General features: G+C 42.2%; 1 protein-coding gene across 1 annotated transcript in view; it reads right to left on the bottom strand.

The window, feature by feature from the left end:
* The window catches only part of sgcz (sarcoglycan zeta), a 401,042-nt gene extending 383,609 nt beyond the window's left edge, over positions 1–17,433 (bottom strand). The window contains exon 1 of the mRNA XM_074630660.1: positions 16,692–17,433. Coding sequence (XP_074486761.1) covers positions 16,692–16,730 — 39 coding nt within the window. The 5' untranslated portion in view covers positions 16,731–17,433. The remainder of the gene's footprint in view (positions 1–16,691) is intronic.
* Between the last annotated feature and the right edge of the window lie 8,684 nt (positions 17,434–26,117).

Below are 26,117 nucleotides of genomic sequence, written 5' to 3'. Positions count from 1 at the left end.
ACTGACTGCTCATCTCTTTGAATGGAGTCGCCGCTTATAGAACCTTGTCGTATCCCAGATTCATTGCCGGTACGGATCTTCAGGACGCCTGCCTCGAGTGCATCGGCGCAGGCAGCAGAGAGCGTCGTTCAGCAGCCACCAGCCCACTTCGCTGCGATGACAACCGGAGCTCGATTGGAGTCCCCGCTCCCACCGCCAATGCAGGGCTGGCTTAAAGCTTTAGTAGGCAGAATGTTTTTGGCATCATTAGGCATAAATTCCATAATAACCTTTCAGCATATTGTAATTCAAGTGTTCTGAGAGAAAACTAGACTTCTGCGCCTCCTCATGGCTCTGTTTTCAGGCTTTAAAAAATCTAAGCCCATGACGGGAGACTTTGACCAATCACAGGTCATTTCAGAGAGAGAGTGTTCCTATTGGCTGTGCTCCAGCTGGTGGGCGGTGCTTGGTATTTCCTCGGGTCACAAACTTTCTAATTTTACAGCTAAACAGTACACTACAAGATGTTTCTGAAAACTTTTTTTATGATCCAAATCCAAATTTCGCCTATGGCACCAAAAGGTCTAGAGCTTTACGTTCTACCGCTGTCTTCAGTCATCCCTGCTGAGGCACAGGCTTCGTCTGCAGATGATGTGTCGACATCGATACATTGATCAGCGGTCCATGGAAGACCGCCACCGAAATCTCTTCGCTGAGACTTACTCTACCTGCCCCATCCCTCCCAGCTCCCCATCCTCACTTCCTCTCTCTCTCAATGTTCTGTCCCTCCACGTTTCCTAGAGCCTATTTCATGCCCCTGAAATCTGCCGCCGGTCGCCACGCTGGCATATAGCTCCACTCATCCACCTCCATATTGCTCCGACGTTCCGCTCCATCCATCTCTCCTCTTCTCCTCCTCCTCTTCTTGCCACTCTTGCTTCATTTGCCTCATGATGAGGTGTCACCGCTCTGCCCTTGAGTGGGCGAGAATCCCCTCTGACAAAAAAGTGTTTGTGTGTGCCGGTGTGCGTGTGTGTGTAATGCGATTGCCTGTTCCTGTGAGGCGAGGTATATATGTGTTTGTGTATGTTCACAGTATATGTGTGGCCCAGCCTGGCCCGTGGAGGTGACAGACATCAGGATTGTGCTGTCACAGCAAGAGAAGAGATGATTTACTTGTCATGGGGCTGAGGGACAGGAAGGCAGATAGAGCGTACAGATAAATGCACTGTGCTGCTGCTGCTGCTGGTGGATAATGTAAAGACTATACTGCTGGGACATATACAGTACAAGGACCATTGATGCAGACTGTACTGTAGGGCACATGCTTGTTTTATCAGGACACACATCATGTCAGCCCCCTGTCTCTCTGAATTTCACTGGAGAGGTGTACTCTCACATCATGTTGATGTATGACGCTTGGCTGAAAGGATTCACCGCACAATGTCAAAAGCTGAAGTACCATTAAAACTAAATTGGACTGGATAATTACACCGAGCTAAAATGGCCTGGCCTGAACTAACCTTGCCTGAACAGAAATGTAACTAAACTACATTAAACAAGAGTGAAATAGCTCAACTTGAACATGTCCAGAGTGGAGCGAATCAATCTGAATTTGTGCTGCAGTGAAGTTCTGTTTGAAATGAACATAACCGTATTGGTCTGAACCAGTGGGCACCAGAACCAGGTCGGAAAAGTGAAGCCAATGCCGAAGTGCCTTAAACAGCCAGCAGGGGGCGACTCCTCTGGTTGCAAAAAGAAGTCTGATTGTATAGAAGTCTATGAGAAAATGAGTCTACTTCTCACTTGATTCATTACCTCAGTAAACATTGTAAACATGAGTTTATGGTCTCAATCACTAGTTTCAAGTCTTCTTCAATACAGCATGATGTTCATTTAGTAAATGATGGTCCCATTTAGAGTCAAATAGACCATAAAGCAGGGGATGCTTTAGGGCGTGGCTACCTTGTGATTGACAGGTCGCTTCCACGGCGTTGTCCGGTCTGGGAGTTTTCGTCTGATATCTTTAACCCTTTCACAGTGTGTTTTCAGTTCATGAAAGTTAATTGTAACATTTTGGTTGGTTCGGATGTTCTTAGCTCCACCCTCTTGTGTCACTTCTGGTCGCAAAAATACAAGATGAGGAGGTCCAAAAAAGCAAGATGTCGACAGCCAAAACGTAGAATTCGAGGCTTCAAAACTGTAGTCCACAAACCAATGGATGACTTCATTGTGACTGCGTCCACTTCTTATACACAGTCTATGGTCTGAACTAGGCTGGATTGGCTCGCCTTTCTTGTTGACAGTGGAAACATGGTTAATCATCATCGAGGCAAAAAGAAAAATCCTCCCACCCTAATATTTTCTTTGACTGTGATCTTGAGCTGAGTTCATGTCATAAGTGGCAGCAGAGGCTGTGGTTTGGAAGGTGACAGACAGGACAAGACGAATATTTGCCTGTCATTCCAGTGTCACTTCCACAGTGTCTGTAAATGATAGCCGGGCTGCAGCACATGATATCCGGCTTGCTGCAGGAAAATGACAAACGAAATTTTATCGGGGGAATAAAGTGCCCCACGTGTGAGTTGGAGGTTAAGGAAACAGGGAGAGAGAATGCTAAGACACGCCGTCTTTCTGCTTTGAAATACTACGTGCATCTCCCTTGTCATTAACATAGATTTTAGGAGAGCATTTTGGCCATTTTCTTCAAGATCTTTGTTTCGAAATGTGTAAAATACGGTGCATAGTCAGTAAACAAGAAAGCAATATCACCATCATTTCCTAAAACTAAATATTACACTAGGTGAAATGTGCCCCTGCAGCTAAAAACACTCACTTTCATTTATAATCCATGTAAAAAGAAACCTGCTTAATCAGCCTCTGTGTTTGCAATAAAGCCACAATAAAGAGGCATTGATTTGTGTAACTGACAAAAACGCAGGTGATCATTAGCCTGTCATAGCAGGATCAGGTAATAATCACCAGATCGTGATTACCTTGTCATTGTAGCATAATTCAATTTCGTATTATAATGTTGTTGACAAATTGAGTCATATTGCAATAATCTCCAAATGATCATGGCAATTTGAGCGGAGTTAAATGACTGAGATTAATAATGGATGTAAGTCCCTGTTTGGCCCCGGGGCAAAGCAGTCTATTAACTTGTCATTGCTGGACAGGGGGACACAGCCCGCGGCAGTGCACGTAATGACAAATGTAAATGTCCCTTCATGGCGGGATACACCTCATATTAAAGTCCAATACTCCATATGTAGTGAACAGGCTTGTGGCAGGGGCAGGGATTTTAGGCTGCAAATGAAATGGAGCCAAATCATTTCAATCTTCTGGACAGGGACGCGATTATTACCTTAAAGGGGAAGCAGGAGGAATGGCTCATATAGATGGAAGCATCATTAATCTGCAGCTGAAATTTTTAGCAAGTTAAGGAAATTTCATACAGAAGGTATCCGCCGACTGTTAGTAAATATAGCTTGAAGTTACAATATTAACAATAATTTATTCAGCCTGTCGCTGGCAGGCCAGATATACTGTAAGCATTTGACTGTCAATGCCAGACTCGGAACAATAGATCGTACTATTGCTAAATCAGCTTCAAGCAACCAATTTGACATATCAAGGATGACTGTTGCCATGAGCCTTGATCACCATGCTAATATTGAAATCTCATTTATGCGCCATTCCACTGCAGACTGCCTGAATCAGGAGCACACAAATATTGCTCAAACTATAACTATTGTTGGATTTCTATAAATATCCCACTCGTTGATGAACAAAGAGGAATTTTCTATGGTGGCATTCGTTCATGGCAACCTGTTGTTGTATACAGTATATATACACTAGAATGGGAGCAAAACATAACTCAATCAATAAAGTATTTCTGATTCTGATATTTATTTATAGTTTCCTTACCGGAGGGAGAGAAGTTCATCCCGAAGTGGCCGCTGTATAGATACCCTACACCTTATAGAAGAGTGCTTTATTGAGCTGTGAGTATGACTACAAATGGAGTTCACAGATTGGAATTGGGCTCAAGTGGTCGTGCCTAAACCTCACTTCCTGTAAAAACAGAAGTTTATTTTGAAAAGACACTACGCATGTAACAAGTGTATATTGACACGTCGTCCCTGACACGTCCAATAGTAACACAAGAGCGTGGTCTCCGATGCCAACGAGCACTGAACAAGCAGTGGCATTTGACGAGTTGGGAGTGGGAATGTGTTTGGATGGATTGCCATTAAATTTAGTGGAGATATCCACATTGCCCAGAGAATGAATCCCAATGACTTGGATGATCACCTGACGTTTCCTCTTGTGCCACCAGAAGGTCAAAGCTTTCACTTATCCAGTGAAATATTTCAACATCTGTGAAATGGATTGGCACAAATTTTGGCATTCATGGTCCTGAAATGATGAATCATAATGACTTCGGGGATGCCCTGACTTCAGCTCCAGCACCACTATGGGGTTGACATCTGGAATTGGATGAAATATCTCAACTATTGGACGAATTGCCATGAAACTTGGCACAGACTTTCACATCACTGTCGGGATGAACTGTAATCACTTTGGCTACACCTGCCCCATAATCAGGCCAAAATTATCCAGCACTTGGCTCATGACCAAATACCTGCTAAATTAATGACATTCCCAATCCCATGTTGCCATGCTGGTGTTAGCAGTTAGCGCAAAAAACAGTTTTGCATAAGTAAAGCCTAGCATAGCAGTAGACTCTTACAGAAATACTGACATCTGAATCTAGCATTTCACATAATCCCTGTAATAATGTTTTCAACACATATATTACTTATTCTTGTAACATGATAAAGTGATGATATTGTGTGTATATTGTACTCCAAATGGCAGCAAAACGTGTGTAACTATTTGAAACTACCCAGGAGTGCTGTATGTATCTAGGCAAACGGCACCCAACCAGGAATACCAAAGAATTAAGGAAACAGATCTGGTGATGCTGGGCCATGCTTTCTGCTTTTGGAGCGCCCGCTCACTGCTGTGAGCACAGTGATAGCTTGTATTTTACTCTCACGTTTTTTATTCATTCAGCTATTCTCCGTTGCGGCACTACGCTGTGATTTAGGCGAGCAAGGTGGCTGTAATTGTATATCAAAATCTTGCCTACCGCAGCTGTAACCATAGGCCAACGTAATCCACATTTCCTCCAAAATGCCAAGCTAAAATGACAGATTTGGGTAACTGGTTTATTAAAGCAATAATGCACGCACCTCCAGCCGGCACCTCAGCAGACATTTCACCCAGGCGGTGGAGGGGAACTCATATCCTCTCCAAGTGTGTAAACCAGTTTATTATTGTTGTAGTTGTAGCTATTTTGCTTTTGCTGGGACAGGGAGTAAGGAGATGCCACTTGAAGGGCTGCTGCTGAGCCCACCCACATAAAGACACACACACACACACACTGTCTGAACTGGGGAAAACTAGCATACTGAGTGACAGCAGTGAAAGTCAAAACAGGGCTGTGGTGCAGATAACGAGCAGAACAATCATCATGTGAAAATGGAACACGCTGTAACACTGGGTGCATTATATAGGCTCTAATTTGCTGCAGAGAGGGTATAGTGCTATACGATTTGCAATTGAATTACTGCATATTTGCAGAGACACATTAGCTCTGGGAACACACACACACATTTGCTCCACTCACACACACACATACAAGCGTCAAAATGACTGCAGTGCAAGAGGGACTATGTGTAGCTGCAACAGCACGTCAGATCGGACAAGGCATTTTCTCAAGTCAAGGTTGGCTAACATGGGAAATAAAAGGCACACACACACATAGAAAGACATACACACACACACACACACAGTCACACACACCCTAAGGCTTACAGAGGAAAGGTTGAGTGGCAGGTAGTGAGGTGAAGCATCAGTCACTGTTAAGACTTGTGTGTGTGTGTGTGTGTGTGTGTGTGTGTAGGTGTGTGTGTGAGATTAGTGCCATGAGTGGCGATCATGGGGCCAAGGTGCCAAGTAAATATGCCTGAGGCAAACGTGTGTTTGTTTCTGTTTCTGTATGTGAACGCAGACGGATATATGTTAATGCATCCACACACATTTCTCCTCACAAGGTATTATTAGCATTAAATGATGGTCTGCGGGGCTGTGTGTCACCACCGTGCAGTGATATGGACCCTGGAGCTTCCCCAGGGCCAAGTTCAACACCATCATGTTCTCTTCTCCGCTTACAAAACACCTCTGCAGTCCACTCTGCCTCCACTTCCCCAGGTACACATCATCTACTGTGGACCAGCGCATCCCAACACACACACACACACCTTCCCTGTCTGTTATTTAATAATAAAGGTTTCTATATCAGTAATTGCGACTCAGAGGATGCTGCCTGTGTCCCTGAAACATCTCAGATGCTTGAGTAAATTCTACTTGAATGTAGTCAGTGCTCGCCGTGTAATTTCATGCAAAGTGTGCTTAGCTTCCAACACCATTTACTTGCAGAGCACACAGCCCTAACTGGCAGCACTCGCTGGTTTCTGTAAAACATCGGCTTGGCAGTGCCAGCATTTCTTGAAAATAATTAAATTTGCCCTATTCAGCCCGCAGCTCATTAACCTTCGCTTCGACCCCCGAAGTCTTTTGGACGTTATACTAATAATGGTAATAGATGGCATGTAGGTTATTGGTCTGCACAGGGCTGTTTTATCAACATCGTGCCCCCCCCCCCCCCCTACACATGCTACTTTATGCACCACCTGCCTGCGCCCATAGGACTTTCACAGCACCCATCTGGTCTATAATCCATCTACCAAGTTAGCAGCATTCTCTGCCAGTCGCCATCAAATTGCACCGAATCAATTTTGACTGTCAGAATTTGAAGAGCTCTAAATGCATTGACATGGAATGATGCTGTTATGGTGTTTTAAAGACTTAACCAGCTGATGCCACATTAGTCATCTGTTCTGTGCGGTGAGCTATGCCATGCAAACCGTAGACTATCCAGCCCCCCAGTAACGACATGATTGCCCATCTAGTTCTTCAAGGACCTGTGCTGATACAATATGTAAGTGTCAAAATGCCTTCCCTTCTACAAAAGCCTGTGTTTGTATTCAACAACAGGATGGAAACATAATTAAGGGTTAGACTTTGCCAAAGGTGTCTCTTAGAGCACCAACATCCTCAGCCCTTTCTCGAGTTAGTAGTCGCTAAACTAATTAAACACAACCACAGTCAGGTGTGGGAAAAACACTATAAAATACGGATACCTCAAATAAAACTTTCAACGCAACCCCAACACACACACACTCACAGACTCATATTTAATATTGTTTGTGGCCTAAGGCAAGGTTCAAGAAAATTAATTCCATGGGTGCAGAGGTCCTAAAAGCAAAAACAAATAACTGAAAGTGCTCTTTGTCGACTTGCACTAATTGTTTGTATAATGTATCAACTGACTTATGGAAGGAAGTTAATGCATCAGTCTAACAATTAACTGCTATATTATATTACTGCCAATTTGATATTACACTGCTGTGTGTGTTTGTCATATATCTGAAAAAGATGTGTTGCTTTTGTGTGTTGTTTGTGTGTGTGTGTGCATGTGTGTCTGTCAAAAGCATTTCAAACAGTTTTTTAGAACATTTTGGGATGTACACTAGTTTATTGCCTTAAGCCACCCGATTCGATTGTTATCATGCCATTAAATGTGCATTATCAGTCGCTATAAGCACCATAGATTTGGGTCACTAAGGGCCTACTACGTCTACTAGCTTGTAAAATTGAAAGCGAAACTTAAAAGCATTACATTCAAACACGTAAAACTGAATGTTACATTTTGAACACAAACAGCTTCTTTAGGTTTAGGCAAAACCACTTAGTTAAGTTTAGGAGAAAAAAAGGTTGTGTTTTGGCTTAAAATAACTACATTTCAAAAGTGAAACTTAACACACTTGTGCGCTACCCTTTGCGTGGCGCACCGCTTGAAATTGTCACCATGCGCTGCGCTCAAAGTTCAAATTATTTCAACTTTGACCTCGGTTGCCGCTGACCTTTCAAAGCGCAATCAATGAGATAACAGCTGCAACTGTTATTGTAACATGGAAACAATGAGTGCCGTTCCTTGTGCACTTTTTGATGACACGTTATACCCGCGCTGCACTTTGCCTCCTGCAAGGCTCTGTGCCCCACCTTGTGGTGAGTGAAGAGCAAATTTCTTCTTATCATGTGAAGGCAGCTTTACCAATAGTTGAATGAAAAGATTGACTTTGTGATTTCAGTACAGTAGGCCATGTTTAGGCTTAGTTTAGCTCATTTTGGAAATGGAGAAAAAGCTTCACCAAAAGAGAAAAGGTACAGGTCCAAAAGTGTCTTCTAACATGATGTATCTCGTTAGTTAGCAAGCTGGCCAAAAACACATCTTAGAATCACCTGGGTTTTGTTCAAAGATGGGAAAGTGTGCAAAACTGGCAACTTCACAACCAGGACAGGACTTCGGACATGCTGCATGAGGTCACCAGGCCTATCTGTTGTTGGTCAGTGAACACATCCATTGCACTCACAATAACAAGGCACTTTGTCTCGTTCTATTTCAAAACAAACAATACATACTGTATGACAGCAGCGGATTTGTTAGAGGGCTCTTATGGTGGAACTAGGCTAACTGTTTCCCCCCTGTTTCTACTCTCTGGGTTAAGCTAAGCTAGATACGTCACAGAGAAACTTCTGCAGAGAGCAGATACTGCCCTTAAACTTAAATGAAGTGTAGCAGAGCTGGTTAAGTTTACTTTCAGCCACTTCATTATGTGGAGTGGTGCGGAGCTCACACACAGACAGAAAGGCACACACACACACACACACACACATAAAACCACTTGCAAGCAATGCGGAGGTGAGAGGTTCCACAGTGTGAATTACTTCACTCTGTTGCTCAGCAAACATAACAAAAAATTGCCATCACACATGAATATTTATGCACACACACACACAGACAGACACACACACTAATGGTGCAGCCTAATGGGGGGGCTGGCCTTTCTGCAAAGAGCAGCTAATTACCTGTAAAATGGACTGATGTGGACAAAGAAGGTGACTGACTACTGGACTTACCTTGAGTACTGTATTCTTATGTTTTAGGCTGCGTATGAGTGTGAATCAAACGGTTGAGAGAGTAAAGAAAATATAAGAAAACCTAAGAAGAAAGGCTCCCAGTCAACCTTGCCCTTACTATATGAGACATCTTGTCTGTCCACTTCAACTAAGAGGTTCACACAGACAGTCTTTAACTTGTTCAAAATCAAGTTCAGGCTATTCTGCAGCTGTCAAGGGGGTATGAACAACAAGGTAAACAAATCTCAGTGCTTCCTCGCAAGGATGCACTTCTGCATAGCAAATATCTATGGACCAGCTTTCAGAGTTTCCTGCCACTAGTGCCTTTCTCACAACAGCTGCTGCTTGCTCGGAAATATGTTTAGTTTGTGTAAGGTTTTGAGGTGGTGGACCCTTACAAACCAGGATGAAAACCAGCAGGATTTAGGTGCACAGCAAGCGTGGTGGAAAAGTGAGCAGCAACAGACCAACTAGGATTTCAGAGCTCATGTTTTTACTTTACTAAGTTACAAAAATCACAAAACTCTTGCCAATAGTGATGTTACGTGCTGTGCCGAGGCTTTGGAGCGTGTGTCGAGTAATCAAGGAAGTTTTCTGTGAAGCGTGTATCGAGGCTCTTATCGTCGTAGACCAATGACGTCATTGAAGACGCCCGAAGCCGAAATACAGTTGAGAACAAAAATGTCTCCCATCTATCATTTTGCTATAGTTATGCAAACACTTTCACTGCCCTCTGCCCGGTTAAACCACTACCACATATCTGGAATATATCTGACTGTTTTACACTATTTGACCAATAGATGGTTTCGTGTGCACATGAAGCCCAGATGAAGCCGCATGAAATTAACCCTTTTGTGAACCAATTTCACCAAATTTAGAAATTTCCAACGAAAGCCAACTTAACAAGCAAACCCCTCTACCCCACTCCCCTCTCTCTCCCCTAGCACTTGGTTCAGCCTGACAAGCTTAGTGAAATCAGCTAGAGACCTATGGCTGAAGTTTAAGGTGTGCTTTCTGAAACCACTCCCCCAGAAGTAGGCCTCAAAGAGAGAGTTCCAAAATAAAAGCACAACATAATAACCTGAACTTTCTGTATTGGGTTTGTTTTCTTCAGCTTAACACATTCAATTTGTATGTGTGTGTCTTTTTCCATCTTAGTGAGGGGGATGGTTTGCAGCTCCTTCACAGTTTCTTTAGCTTTACTTCGGAGAACAGCAACCAAGCAAGATTTTTGAATTTGAATGATTAATATAAATGGAGATGGTATCAGCTGAACGCTGTTGTAAGGATGGGGAGAATGTTAATCAGTCTGATTGAGATGTTTGTTTCATCGTGGATACGTGGGTGATGAAGGGAATAACATTGTTACCGTCATAACAAACTAAATCAACATTATTTTGCAATCATTAGCTAACTACTCTAGCTGGCTACTAACAGCTGCTCCACTGCTACAATTGCAATAATGTTGTCATCTGAAATATGGCCATATTGGCCAGTGGCCTTACTACCACCATAACACTTCATTCGATCATCTGATTGCCCTGGACTGATGTCATGTCAGTGCATAGCAATGAATGACATAAGACATAATCCAACACATTCTCATCCCAACTCATCACATACTGAGGCTTGTGATATCCTTCGGCGTCACTATTCGGTCGCAGTAAACACGTGCTTAATGTTGTCCATCCATCTAGCCATTTTCTTCCTCTCATCCAGGGCCAGGTCGCGGGGGCAGCAGACTTAGCAGGTTATTCCAGACATCTCTCTCCCCAGCAACGTTTTCCAGCTCTTCCTGGGGATCAACTCCAGGAGGGGGCCCTGGTTTCCCTATTCCGGGCGAGGTTTCACAAGTCCGTTGGGTTCATATCATCAGGGTCTGTGAATCGATCTTGGTCTAAGGTAGTTTATTAAATCAGTTGATCAGTTACTTATGAATTCATGACCACAGCAAAATATATTTAGTTGTAAAGTTGCCATTAGTTAGCATATGGCATACATACAGATGTACTCCAAATTATAAATGTCGATAGTTTCCAACCTATTCTATGTATTCATTTTCAACAATAACTAATACAGACATATATCTCAAAAGTCTTAAAAAGTTTTCTACAGTTCATCTGTATATTATGTGATCCCATATGGGGTCCCATCCCAAAGATTGAGAAATGGCCAGGTAGATAAATTCACATGTGCTGCCTATCATTACACAGCTGTAGAATCATTTGGCACCCTGGAGGCTTCGTTATTAATGTGATGTCCCCCCTCAGTAAACTTAATCCATCATAGCCTATCTGCTATGGCTTTCTCATGCAGATGTTTGGGAAGGCTCCAGGAACGAAGTCGGCTTGGCTCGGAGCGAGGCGCCCACTTCTCAATTTGTGCAGCTGCCACACTGGAAGCTCCTACGAACATAACTGTCACCAAAATATAATGCATTTCACACCGCAGCACGTTAAGTCATCAGTTCACACGTGGTTTATGCTTGTGCGTGTTAGATGGTTAAGCTGAGCTGGTGCCTGCTAATACGCAGATGAGGAATTATACTTGCCTGAAGGTTAGAGAGGCAGGCTTTGGGGCTGGCGGGCTTAAATGAATGAGTAATGTTCTCCCATCCCTCAGCAGCTACTGTTGAAGTGCCCTTGGAAGAGGCACTGAACCCCCAATTGCTCCAATTGAGCTGCTTAGTGGCCAAAAATGCAAAACCGTGGCTGCACTGGGTGGTTACCAAATGGGGTTATGTGAAAGAGTGCAAACAGGGTGGGAGAGCAGCCACCATGCAAATGCTGGTTCATTCTGGCTGAGGCTTGTACCATAAGTTGGTTTACTTTGCCAGCCACTTTGGCAGGTAACTAACCATCAACCGGAGGTTCTGCACTATTCCGAAAATCTAGTTGGCTTTTGAATAAGTGAAAGTATCTGATCAATGTGTCTAGACTAGCAGCCACAGTGTCACACAGCTAGCCAACCATAATTTAGAGGTCCTATTCTAATTTCAGGTCTTTCATTTTACTTTGGCTTGAAAAATAATGAAAGGACCTAATAGGTTGTGAGATTTTGCCCGTCACAATCACCAGTCAACACACTTTACACACTATGATGCCGTTAAGTATGGATTTCTTCTGTTTGGTGTTGCCTGGCTCCATCAGGGTTAAATCATACTTTTGATGTAGCACCACCAAAATTAAACTACTCGTGGCTTTTCCAATACCTGTTCCTGTAACAAGTTGAGAGCCTCTGATCTAGAGGGTCAAATTCAATCTGACTGCCTTTATTATACTGCATATAATTTATGGTGCAGCTATTACTAAAGATCAATAGCACTTAAACTGCTCCATTGATATTGAAACCTGCACTGATTTACAAGCAGATAGGTCTTTGGTCAAATCCAGACAAACACACACGTACCACTTGTATATTTGATATAATGCAGTGACTTCCCAATGTTATCCTTGTTCGCTGTTCATTTCCTGTGATTGCTCTTGGAGGCACACACACTCAGACTGACGGAATAAAAAAAAAAAAAAATCTGGCTTTTCATTAGATTGGATTGCCGTGTGAGTGTGTGTGTGTGTGTGTGTGTGTGTGTGTGTGTGTGTGTGTGTGTGTCTGTTTGTTTCCAGTTTACTTTCAAAGCCTGAAAGGCCAGCTGGCCAGCAAACCTGTACGCACTCTCACAAACACAGACGCAGTTTCGCTGAGAGGAAACTGTATTGATTTACATTAATTCCCAAATACATATATTTAAAGGTATGGTGGTATGGTATGGTTGTGAAGGATTTATAGATATAAACATGTTTATACCCACACAAACCAACACACACACACACACATATTCGCGACCTTCACTATAAATGGAGAACACTGCAGGAGACAGTGTGTGTGTGTGTGTGTGTGTGTGTGTGTGTGTGTGTATACATTTGAGTGCCAACTACCAATGCACTAGGACTCAGGACTTGTCAGCACTGCCAAGGATATGACACCAGCTCTGCAAAAAACAACCAGCAGATGGATGGATAGATGGACTGGTGGAAGTGGACTGAAATCCTTTACACTCAACGGGCACAGCGATGGACTAACACTGGCAGGGTTGAGACCTGACTGGTGGCCACCCAGTGCTGTCACTTGGGAGGGGTCGGGTTGGGGGTGGGGGTGGGAAGGTGGTTCTTGCAGAAGATTTTGCACAATCATGTTAATTATATACTTATTGAAAAGCAGTGTCAATAGGCCATTTTCACATGTACTTGCAGGGTGAACACGGGTGTAATTGATCAAATCAATTATGGTCCTGTTCTATATAGTGTCACAGCCATTCATGTGAGCCAACATGCACAATACCAAGACCTTGGCCCACCTAAATAGAACAAGGCCACAATGATTGTTATTAATTACACCTGCAGAGACATGTCAACATGACTGTGAAAAGGGCCTGTGGCAATATACTTTGAATTTGGAGCTATAACCAACCAACACTTAATATACAATCACTCATCAAACTGCAACATGCTTTGATTGTATGTCAAAGGAAAATGCTGGCATTTTTCATCTTGAGTGTCTCATAATTGTGGCTGGACAATTGGTCCTCTACTCATGCAGTTAGCCACAATAGCTAATCCAGCGGGCTAATTTCTGTGTTTACTTACGGACGTACTCAGAGACAAGCATATCTTTGGAAAGCTTTGGGAGGCTTGTGCTGCTTGCCCCAAATTTCAAATTTAGCACCTTTAAAATATAGACCTTGGAGTTCTGAGGTTCTGTTTGGCAGTGCAGATCTGATATATTAAACAGCAGAGATTTAACATCCTATTAAAATACTATATATTCTTTTTATATATATATTTAACCTGCCAAGGTTCTTTGATTTACACCACATAAGAATGAATAGCTTTGAAAGATGACAAATGGGTAGATAGCTCAGCTTTGATTAAAAACAAGTCAGATAGAGCCTCACTTTAAAGTAAAATCTCAAAGATTTTCATTTAAATACATTTCCGTTAGGGCTAGAGCTGATCCGAACGCTTCAAAGTTTCGACCGTTGCCATGGTAATCAACCTCCAAATGCCTTTTTTAATTTTTTTTTTAAATATATATGTAATAATAATGTATAAATCCCAAAATAGTCCATGAAATATGGATTAATCCCACAACATTATTTGTTATTCATTATCCAACATTAATTATTATCAGTTATTCTCTGTTTGTTGTGTGTAGAGGTGCGTGTGTGTACAGCAGTGCGGCAGCGGCACTGACCCGGGTACTGAAACGGTGGAGATGGAGACAGACAGACAGAAGAACATGTCAGCCTACCGCGCCGTGCTACTCCACAAAGCTTCGAATACCTTTGAATATTTCTCACCGAAGCTTTGAAGCCCAAAAAATACCAATTGGGACAGCCCTAGTTAGGGCACTATCGCCGAATGAAGTAACACAATGGAGATTGAGCCTATATGGCCCACTGGTGAAAGCCCTTGCATTTGCAGTATTACAGTACGAACTGGGTGTCAGTGGCGACATTACTGGGAAAAATCACAAGTGGCGATGCTGTTTGAATCTCTAGAAAGTGAAAACACACCTGCAATTACTTCTTATCGCCACAGGTGCCACCAAAGACAACGAAACGGAGATCTATCGATATTGTAACTTTAAGCTCACAATATATTAGTCGTGGGAGATAAGTTATGTTGAACTAAATGCAATATATTTACCTTCTGTTTGCTCTCATTTCTGTGTATATTAAACAATTATAATTTCCATCACCTAAGCAAAAACAGCATGACATCAGAAAAAAAAACTTGACAGCTCAATACATCAATACTCTCAGTTCTGCAGGTCAAGCTCATTGGCCAACAGTTAAGGCCATTTTTAAACCAAAATGTCAATTTCCATCTCCGGAATCTGCAACCAGCCAGCTGAGTCAAAGTCAATCTGGAGCACTGCATCGGCACAGTCTCCTTCGCAGAAATATGATCACATAATGGCACTTGAAATGTCAAAGCGCTGGGGAATCTCATCGATTTGCTGATTTATCCAATCACTGGTTATCAGTAACAGCAGCGGCACGTAGGAAATGGACATTTCCATCCACATTTCCTGTCTACGTTACATTCCCTGATGAAAGTGTGACATTCTTACGGTACACATGTGGCATTTACTGTCTGTAGTAATAGTGACCTGCGTGAACTTTCTGGCTTATTATATCCCTAATGGTATCACTCACATATACTTCTACATGTTTTTTACTCTTACCAATGAGCTTGTATTCCTGTAGGGATCCATAGTTTGGGAAACCATTTTCATTATTGCATTCAAATGTTAACACCATACAGCTTTTGGATGGCTCCAAGTGACAATATACATGTGCTCATACACAACTGCTCATATAGATTTGATCTACAGGTAAATAATTAGAGTGAACTATTGGTACAGAGGGAACAGAGGCTGAATGCTCCCCGGGTTAACCGGCTTCCAGGGATTTTACAATGTTTGTGCAAGATGCACACAAACACATTCCTATTATTTGAACATCATTTGGCCAACCTATACATTAAATGGAAGTTCTCTGAGTATCACAAACATATGCTCACCTCCCCTATTGATATGGCATCCTCATGATGCTTAGGAGGTGGGGGCAAAACTCTATCCCAGATAGATAGAGAAGAGCTGTATAAACAACGACCCAGATCCTCCACCATCCACACAGGAATACGCACACAGGCACGTAGCCTTCACACACAAGTGCACTCAGGTCGAATATTTATGGAATCGAACAGACTTTAACCAACACACTACACTGAACTGGTAAATTAAAATGAAGTGAGATTAAATTGACAGACAGGGAGAGAGAGAGAGAGAGACAGGTGACCGGGTAGCGTCGTCATCTCTTCCTTCACTCTCTGCTCTTGTCTTCATGTTTTTACATTCACTCTCTGCTCTTGTCTTCATGTTTCTACCTTCACTCTCTGCTCTTGTCTTCATGTTTCTACCCAGAGAGACTCCTGTGCACAAAGATGCCGGGGGAAAATCCGTCCCGTCTATCGAGCGTCCCACCGACGCCCACAACAGCTCTCTGCAACAATTCTCTGTGCAAAGCAACCTCATATTGAAATTCACCCCACGCTCCCAATACTGCACATGCACTCTCTCTTTCTCTCTCTCTCTCTCTCTCTCTCTCTCTCTCTCTCTGTCTTTCTTCCAGGGATTTGTGCATGTGTGTGATGGGGAAACAGATGATGTCGGATAGTGTTGCAACAACCCAGATCTGGATGCATCCATTCATCCATCCGTTTATTGCACGTTAAAAAAAGAAACATCCAGCTGCATGCCCTCCCAGCATATTAAAGCCACTGGGTCACCCAACGAGCCCATACAGCCACCCTGGTCACCCATCCATCCAGCCACATAGTCATTCAACCACCAGCACCAGCTGCTTTATACCCTTCACCATCTGCGGATCAATCCAACCTGCCACCCAGTGATAACAGTCATCCGAGCAGCCACCCAACAGGCCACCCAGTCACCCACCCACCCAGCTGAGCATCCCAACTCTCTCTCCTCCAGTGGAAGAAGTGTGCGCCGGCCGGGCTGAAGGAGCGTCTTACCTTGAGCGCCTCTATATCCAAAGACGTCGACCGGTCCATGATGGAGAAGTGAAGCGCTGCAAATCAGTCACGGAAATAGAGGAGTCCCACAGGCGAAGAAGAAGATGAGAGAGGGGAAAAGAGATTCAAAAACGGAGACAGAAAAAAAAAAAGTTGGAATGCTCTCTAGAGTCCCAAACTCTGCTGCGGCAACATCCTCTGGATTATTGTTAGAATTAGATTATTAATATTCCACCACGGCGACGGATTCTCTCAGTTTCATTAGTCCCGGTGGGTCGCTTGGTAAAATCAGGACTCCATACCGTGGAAGTCCCCAACCCACACCTCCGGTTCCGTGCAGAGGATGAAGGGAATAAAAGAGATAGAATAAACTGTGCGTAATGTTTCAAAATGCGGCTTTTGCGCACTTGACGATCCGGTATACGTCTGCTTTTTTTGTTTTACATCTGAGTAAGAGACATTCCTCCCACTGCAGGAATGAAGCCGGGTTTTTTAGACTCTCCTGTCAGTCGGTCAGCTGGATAAATGCCGTTATATCCCGTTGAATCCCGGTAAAATGTGAGTGTGAGTGTGAGGTTTGTGTCTGCTCAGTGCAGTGGTCGGCAAACTGGAGAGAAGGAGTCCGGATCAGACAGATGAGATTCTGCCTTGCCTGGGCGACTTCCATGCGGCAAACCGCCAGAGATATCAGCTCTCCACGAAAGAAAAGGGAAAGAGAGAGAGAGAGGGAGAGGGAGGGAGAGAGAGAGGGGGGTCAGAGAGAGAAAGAGAGAGAGGAGGAAGAGGAGGAGAGAGACCTGGTGGGAGAAATGCTGAAGAGAGGAGATGAGGAGAGCTGCGAGAGTTGAGACGAGAGGAGGGAAGGAAGGAAGGAAGGTTTATGCTGTATATTATTCCAATGACTGACGCACCGGTGTGTGTGCGTGTGTGTGTGTGTGTGTGTGTGTGTGTGTGTGTGTGTGACAGAGAAAGAGAGAGGGAGGGAGGGAGAGGAGAGGAGAGGAGAGGTAAAGGCTCCTTCTAATCAAGTAGATGAATCGAAAATGCTGCTTTGCCACTGAAGACAAGAGAGAGATTTAAATGCAGAGGCTGTTGGAAGGCTGTGGCAGAAAGTCTGGGGTTGCTGCCTGTGTGTGTGTGTGTGTGTGTGTGTGTGTGTGTGTGTGTGTGCGCGCGTGTGCGTGTGTGCGTGCGTGTGTGTGTGAGTGTGCAGACAATGTAGAGGCACTGAACTGGTACAGTATGACTATATATGAATATTACAGAAACATAATCATATTGTGACTGTGGATACAGGCCTACAGAAAAATGGATAAATAGATCATATTTATCTGAATAGGCCTACATAAACTTTCCTCCATCCTTTCTTTCATCTTGCTTTCTTTCTTTCTTTCTTTCTTTCTTTCTTTGTTATAGTGCAAATTGTCTTCACCCTTCTCCTGTATAACAAGGTGTCGCCGCCTGCCGACCACCAGGGCTTTTTATTATCTGTCACACACCTTCTGAATAAGTAGAAGGAGCAGAGAAGCAGAGCAGTGGAGAGGAGAGGAGAGGAAAAAGAGCGGTGTGGTGTGGTGTGGTGCCATAAGGAGGAGAGGAGAGGAGAGGAGAGGAGAGGAGAGGAGAGGAGAGGAGAGGAGAGGAGAGGAGAGGAAAAAGAGAGGTGTGGTGTGGTGTGGTGCCATAAGGAGGAGAGGAGAGGAGAAGAGAGGAGAGGAGAGGAGAGGAGAGGAGAGGAGAGGAGAGGAGAGGAGAGGAGAGGAGAGGTGACAAATCAAGAAGAGCAGTAGAGAGGAAAGTAGAGAAGGAAAAGAGATATAGGAGAGGAGACATTATGAGATGATGTGTGGTGACAAAAGTAAGAACGGGAAGGAGAGGAGAGGTGACAAATGAAGAAGAGCAGTGAAGAGAAGAGAAGGAAAAGAGAGATAGGAGATTATGAGAGGAAGTGTGGTGGCAAAAGGAGGAAAGGAAAGGAGAGGTTACAAATCAACAAAGGTAGTGGAGAGGAAAGAGGAAAAGAGAAGAAAAAGAGATATAGGAGAGGAGATATTATGGGAGGAGGTGTGGTGACAAAAGGAGGAAAGGGAAGGAGAGGAGAGGTAACAAATGAAGAAGAGCAGTGGAGAGGAAAGTAGAGAAGGAAAAGAGAGATAGGGGAGGAGATATTATGGGAAGAGGTGTGGTGACAAAAGGAGGAGAGGAGAGCAGGGGAAAGGAAAGGAGGAAAAGACACACGGTAAGGTGACAAAAAGAGGAGAGGAGGAGAGGAGGAGAGGGAAGACGAGAGAGGTACCTTACTGTTAATGTCAATCTCTACATGTCCTTCTCTGTTAGTGACACGTTCCAAAGCACAATCTGTTATTATCTCAGTTTATGGCAGATTGTTCTCTTCAAACTCTGAGGTACGTAATCTGCAGTTTGGGATAAAAATGTCCCAAAATTCAGAGTATTGTGTAAAAGAAACAAACAATAAGTTGTATAACTTTGGAAGTACCAAACTAATTTCAAGTCAGAATATGACGTTAAATAGCTTCTTTTTTTTAAAAGAGAGAAAAAAGAAATTACCAACTGCGTTGTCATCTGCAGACCTCTGTTATCTTTATCAGTTGCATTTTACTCATTTTACGTCTGCCCTCCTAACCTATAGCATTAGATATGATGACTGCAGGCAAGGCAAGAAGACAGGTTGGATATGCTGAATAATGTTCCCTGTTCAGACCTCCTCTGCTAGCCAAGCAGAAAACACCTCGCCATGCTGTAACAAGAAGGGATGTGATTATCATTTCACCCAATCACGTTCCGCTGAGGATGTAAACCACAAGAATTATTATCCATTTTATAATTAATCAATATGCTGCAAGTCTGCAAAGCTCAAACGCTATGTGTTTAGCTGAATCTTTTATTTCCCAAAACAGTGCATATACTAGTGTATAATATATCATTAAAGCTACAGTGGGTAGAAATGGAGCAAATATGATTAAAAAAAGTTATTTTTATAAAACTGTCACCTGACAGTAGTGCACGAGACAGGTAATCTGAAATAAATCATGTGCCTCTGTGTCCTCCGGTGCTCCTAATGATATCTGCAAGATTTCACAGACCGGAGGAAAACAACCAATCAGAGCCGAGCTGGAGTCTGCCGTCTCTGAGCAGTTGTCAATCACTCGCAAATTCCGATCAAACGGTCAAACTAGGCTGCTCTGATCAAATATGAATCAATATTCTGTTATTGTAATGCCTATTTCTCTCCGCAAATGTTTTCAGAAACATCTTTTAGTGTGCTGTTCAGCTGTAAAATGAGAAAGTTTGTGACCCGGCAGCCATGTCGAGATCAGTTGAGGAAGCACCGCCCACCAGCCGGAGCAAACTTTCTTATTTTACAGCTAAACAGTACACTACAAGATGTTACTGAAGATGCTGATCAGCGCTGTGTAGTTTGATCGGAGCTCACAAGTGATTGACAGCTGCCTCCGCTGAATGAACAGCCAATAGGAACGCTCTCTCTCTGAAATTACTTGTGATTGTCCAAAGTCTCCCGTCACAGGCTATTTTATTTTGAAAGCCTGAAAACAGAGCCATGAGGAGGTGCAGAAGTCTAGTTTTCTCTCAGAACACTTGAATTACAATATGCTGAAAGGTTATTATGGAATTTTTGCCCAATGATGCCAAAAACCTTCTGCCTACTGCAGCTTTAAAAGAATACATGTTTCTCAGATGTATAGGCTTAAAGTGAAGTGAATGGACAACAGGATGTCCCAAAATGAATGGATTTGTGTCTGTGAAGCCACATTTACAGTATTTCTTTAGTATCAACATTGTAGTTGATGTACGACCTCTATGACTCCTCCACGATGGCATCATCCGTGGCTGCTGCAACTTCAAAGCCTTTATATTAAGGACCATTTCAAGTCCTTTCCACTTTACATTAGCTCGGTGTCCTATAGACTTCAAGTGCTGTAAGCTTGTGTTCAATTTAATGGAATTGCCTATGAGAGTGGTCACACATGCATTCACACATTTGTGTTGCTGTACAAAGCTCAGACACACACACAGATAGGCCTATTGAATCGCACACTAGAGAACACAGAGGAACATTTGTTGAGGGAGTCGGTCAGAGATAACGAACATCATATTAATGAATGCCTCCTCACTCATTCTCTCTGCTCCCTCCTCTCTGTTTGTCTGGCTCGACTCTTTGCTGCTTTTCTTTCTTCGCTCTCACCCTCTCTCCATCTTCCCCTCTTCATCCCTCTCGCTGTCTCTCTGTTGCTGCTTTGCCTCCAATCCCTCTCTATCCCAACATCTCTCTCTCTTGACGTTGCACTCTCTCAAGCTCTCTCTCTCTCTCTCTCTCTCACTTGCACTCTATTTTCTGCTCCTCTGTAACTCAGGGCCCCCCGCCACCTCCACCTCCCCACCACCGTCTCTCTCTTTCTTTTCTATAAACTTTGTGCTGTCGGGCAATTAATCATTTTTCCGAGGACTCGTTATTTTTTATAAGGGAGAGCGGCTGACATCAGATACGGACACCCAGTCCTGTGCCAGCTGGATATGACATCACCCATCTCTCCCCTCTCTCTCCCTCTTTCTCTCTCTCTGCCTCCAATCCTCCCTCTGCCTTTCCCTGCATTTTAAAACACCATGAACAGTTTTCCTTTCCCTCCATACTCTCATTTACTTGACTTTACATATCTGCTGCTGCTTGCCCACAAATGCAAATGTACAGAATCCCTCTCACTGACGACTTTATTGCCACAACTGTTCGTCAGAAACAAAGAAGCACTATACTAAATGTCACGAAAATGCACATGAATTCATCACATGTGAAACATCATTTCCCAGGGGGTACTTTTGTGTTTTTTTCACATTTCACTATTGCTCTTCGTTTTCTATGTATATCTCTCCTTATTCCTTAACGACGATATACTGAAGTCTCCATCCCGACTATGTAGTGTGTCATTTTACCTGCCCTGTCACTCTAAAGAACCATGATGCAGCTGTGCAGTGGCAGCATCTGACTTTAACAGGCTTCTCTGTCTCTCTCTCCATCCCTCTGCTCTCTCCCTCTTACAACACTCTCCTAGGCGGTGATCAGATAGGAGCTTTATTCTTCTGCTTAAATGCAAAGTGCAGCTGTTTGCTTTGCTCGCTGCAGAGAGAGAGAGAGAAAGGATGCCTATGGGAGGGTCACAATTTTCATGTTGCCATGCAGCACAAAGTTTGACAGCAACTTGCAAGTTATTGGTTAGCATTAGCATTAGCTAATCTGAGAGAACGTAGGGGATGCATGTGGAAATGGAGATGAGGAAGTTAGTGATATGTTAGAAGCAAACCTGATCTCATGGGAAGGCTTATAAATAGCACAACATTTTAAGGACATTCTACGTGTCATAATAACGCATTTTAGCTTTTCGCTTTTAATTTATATGCCACATTGTTACTGTGAGATGGTAGCGGTTATGTTTAGGCAACATAAACACTTAGTTAGGTTTAGGAAAAACATCATGGTTGGGCTTAAAGTAACTACGTAAACTAAGTAAAATACATACAGAAACAATGAACGGAAACATGTCACAAACGTCACTGACGTAACTTCAGAATAACTCAACAACACTTTAAGACATGACGTGCCACGTGTATTTGATCAAGTGGTCTGATGAATGATTCAGTACAAATGTTTATTTATAATGTCTCTCTACATCTTTATTTGGGAGAATAAACACATTGTGAACAACTCCATATTGTTATCCCTCCATGACCGCTGAATTGTCAGAGCAGTTATAGTTTTGAAACAATTAATATATTATGCGATTTGTTGATTTATAGAAAAAGGAATCTGCAACAATTGCAAAGATTGATTAATCATTTAAGTCACTTCTTAAGCAAAACTGCCAAATATTCCCTGGCCATTGCTTCTTGAATGTGAATATGTTCTGCTTTTCTTAGTCCTCTATGACAGTAAACTGAATATCTGTGGGTTTTGGAAAAACAAGCATTTTATGTCAACTTGGGATTTGGGAAATAGTGTTACATTTTTAATTATTTTCACACACACTGCATCAGTTAATTTAGAAAACAGCCTGAGCAGCCATCCCTAAAACTAAACGTTTACCAGAGGCAATCTGTGGCACAGCTTATTAACTTATGTGACCTTTTACGTTAGTTCAGCAACTTCAGTTCTACGTAATAACCATGCAAGGCAATTCCGAGGGAATCATTTCTCAAATTCTGCAACCAACCAAGCCCAACAAGTCTGGGGATGTTTCCATGATGGAGTTGCTATAGAGCGAATGAACTGTGGTTTAACAAGACTGCAACATGTACTGATTGTTTCACGGTGCATTGGCTTTAATATTCCAACATGCGTTTCATTTCAGCAATGTGTGTGTGTGTGTGTGTGTGAGAGAGAGAGAGGTAGAGAGAGAGAGAGGTAGAGAGAGAGAGAGAGAGAGAGAGAGAGAGAGAGAGAGAGAGAGAGAGAGAGAGAGAGAGAGAGAGAGAGAGAGAGAGACAGAGATGGTGAAATTTTTAGACTAGACTAGACTTCCTTCTTTCATACATAAATAATCACTTCATTCATCCCTTGGTAATTTGTGCTTGTCTTATTAATATGCCATTCAGTTTCACTCCAAAAGTATTGCTCTCGCCACCATTTAGCAGAAGATTCTCGAGCATTGGTTTCCTCCAGCAGGTCATTAGACCTTGCAACAAACCACTTTCGCGTCAAGCCATTAACACCCTCCAAAGAAAATGCCTATTTTTATTAGTATTTTTTTTTTTAATTAAAAGATCTATCAGTGCATTTTCAACACTATTTACCACCTGATAGTAATATTATGTGGCTAAGGGCTGAATCCCGTCAATAGAGGGGTGTACCACCTGAGTAGGCAGGCAATCTAAAAGACAGAAAAGCTATTTTGCACTACAGAGAGCTCGCAACAAAGTAAACTAGATTAGCCACTTCCTCTCGCTTGCCTTTGGGATGGAGCCAGGGAATTACACCAAGTGGCCGGGGAAGTAGAAACCCATGTCCAATGTGATGCAATCCAGTACAATATCCTTTGTATTATATCATAATTTACATATTTTCCGTGTGTGTGTATATATAGCCTATGTGTGTGTAACTGTACTGTATATATTCCTTTTAAATATAATTTATTGCTTCCTTTAGTGCTACTTTTGTATACTTTATTCTATTTTATTGCCTATTTTATTGTTTATTTGTACTCTAATTTAAATATTTGAAAATCTGTTTATACATTTTCTGTGCAGCGTGGAGGGGGCTACAACAGCATTTCATTTTGCAATCCTTATATCAAGCTGTAAAGCCATAAAGTCACAGGAAAGATTTGAGAGACCAGGACCAAAGCACACTGGAGCACACAGATTTAAGGCAATCAACTTTATTAGAAGACTAACGTCTCGACGCCAACTGCATCTTCATCAGGATCAAGTTTTGATTCCTGTTACAAGGCCTACTATTACATGTGAAACGGTTGAAGAGCATTTAACCTCCTTTCTTCAGGCCATTATAGTCATTTTTGTTGAAGCTGCAGTTTCTTGTTGTGTTGCATTAGACTGCATTATATTGAAATGTGTAAAGCATCTGCATACAATTGTAGTATGAAAAAAACAAAAAACAAACCAAAGAAATCAAAGATTTAGTCACCACTGCTAAAGTTTTCACAGGTAATAGTAATGTTTATTGCAAAGCTAATGTACTGCATTACATTAGTCACAAAGTGCTGAGGTGTAATTTCAAGGGGAGACAGGGAGACATGTCACCCTCAATGATTTCACATAAATCATTTGTCCCCCTCAATTAACTCTATGAAGTGTCTGCGACAATCTCACCACTCCCAGAACATACGAGAGGGAGAAACTGAGAGACACATTCTGCAGTCCTCGGTTCAGGTGTCACATTCGCTCACACTTTTGACAAATAGCAGGCCAAGCTGCAGAGCAGTAACTTAATCAGGGGGAAATGTTTACTCAGCCATCTGACTCATTTCAAGTGTTGAAACACATTCCCAATGGAAAAATAACAAAATGAAGTAAACAAAAAAATGGCAGCATGTAGATTAAAATATTATTGATCATATTGTATAGTGACTTCAGATAAACATTGACATAATTCTTTGTCTGATAGCTGATGTGCTTTGGAAAGCCTGGTTCATAAACAGGATCAGTCAACCTAATGTTGCAGGTTTAAATTACATCTGCATTATGTATGCAGCCTATAACCTGTCTATTGTACAAAATACCTTTTTTTCCCATTGGAGCCCAACCTGAAAACAAGAAATTTCCATGTTGCAACTGTGGAAGCGGTGCCTAATTTTATCCAGTTACTTATTCATTAAAATCTGTATAATTAATCATCGGTGACAAAGGGCTTTTTCATAGATATCCATTGCATTTTTTTTTGGTTTGTCATTATTCTGCTACTGTAGAGATCTATAACTACAACTAGCATGCTCTTTTCTCAATACACTGTTTAGGTCAGAATGCTATGATAAGTGTCAATTATTACATAGTAGTATGCAGTGTATTAAAATTAAATGGCCTATTGGTAAGGCCCAGGATATAATTATAAGATAAGATAAGATACGATACTCCTTTATTAGTCCCGCAGTGGGGAAATTTGCAGTGTACAGCAGCAAAGGGGTTAGTGCAAAAAACAAGATGCATCAGCTAACAAAATAAGAAAAGAGCTAAACAAAGTGTAACAAAATATGAACCATTTAAATAGAAGGAAGTATAAAAATAGGAGCAGTATGTACAGTATTGACAGTAAACAGACTAGTAACAAAATTGCACAAGTGGAAAATGATATTGCACAGTGAGAATGAATGAATGAATGAATGAAATTCCACCTGAAAATATCAGGTTATTGTCAGTTTTTGGTGTGTAAGTGTAAGTGGTCTACTGGGAGCAGTGCTGGTTGTGGTCTACTGGGACCACAGATCTGTGATATACTGTATTTTGCGCCAGTAAAGGCTGTTAGGAATGACTCGAAACATTGAAAAAAATATATATTACCATGTAATCCATTTATATCTAAATAATATATAATATAATATCTATTTTTCTAGTAAGTATATTATGAGTATATAACATACATGTATAATAAACTGTAATTGTTTTGTGAGTAGCAATACAGTATTGACAATAAACAGACTAGTAACAAAATTGCACAAGTGGAAAATGATATTGCACAGTGAGATTGAAATTAATGAATGAAATTCCACCTGAAACTATCAGGTTATTGTTCCTAATAGATGCTTCCTGCAAAGTTGAAAAAGAAATATAACCTCTAGATGTGAATTCAAAGCAGTGTGTTTGTAGATTCCAGTGAGCGTAAAAAAAACTACAAATCCCAGAAGCTTCCGCACTTAAAAATCTCTGTCCGCTGATTGGTCGACT

The sequence above is a fragment of the Sebastes fasciatus genome, chromosome 3 (genome assembly GCF_043250625.1).
Source record: "Sebastes fasciatus isolate fSebFas1 chromosome 3, fSebFas1.pri, whole genome shotgun sequence".
NCBI classification, from domain to species: domain Eukaryota; kingdom Metazoa; phylum Chordata; class Actinopteri; order Perciformes; family Sebastidae; genus Sebastes; species Sebastes fasciatus.
The sequence above is the reverse complement of the archived record's forward strand: the minus strand, read 5'-3'. Positions and strand labels throughout refer to the sequence as shown.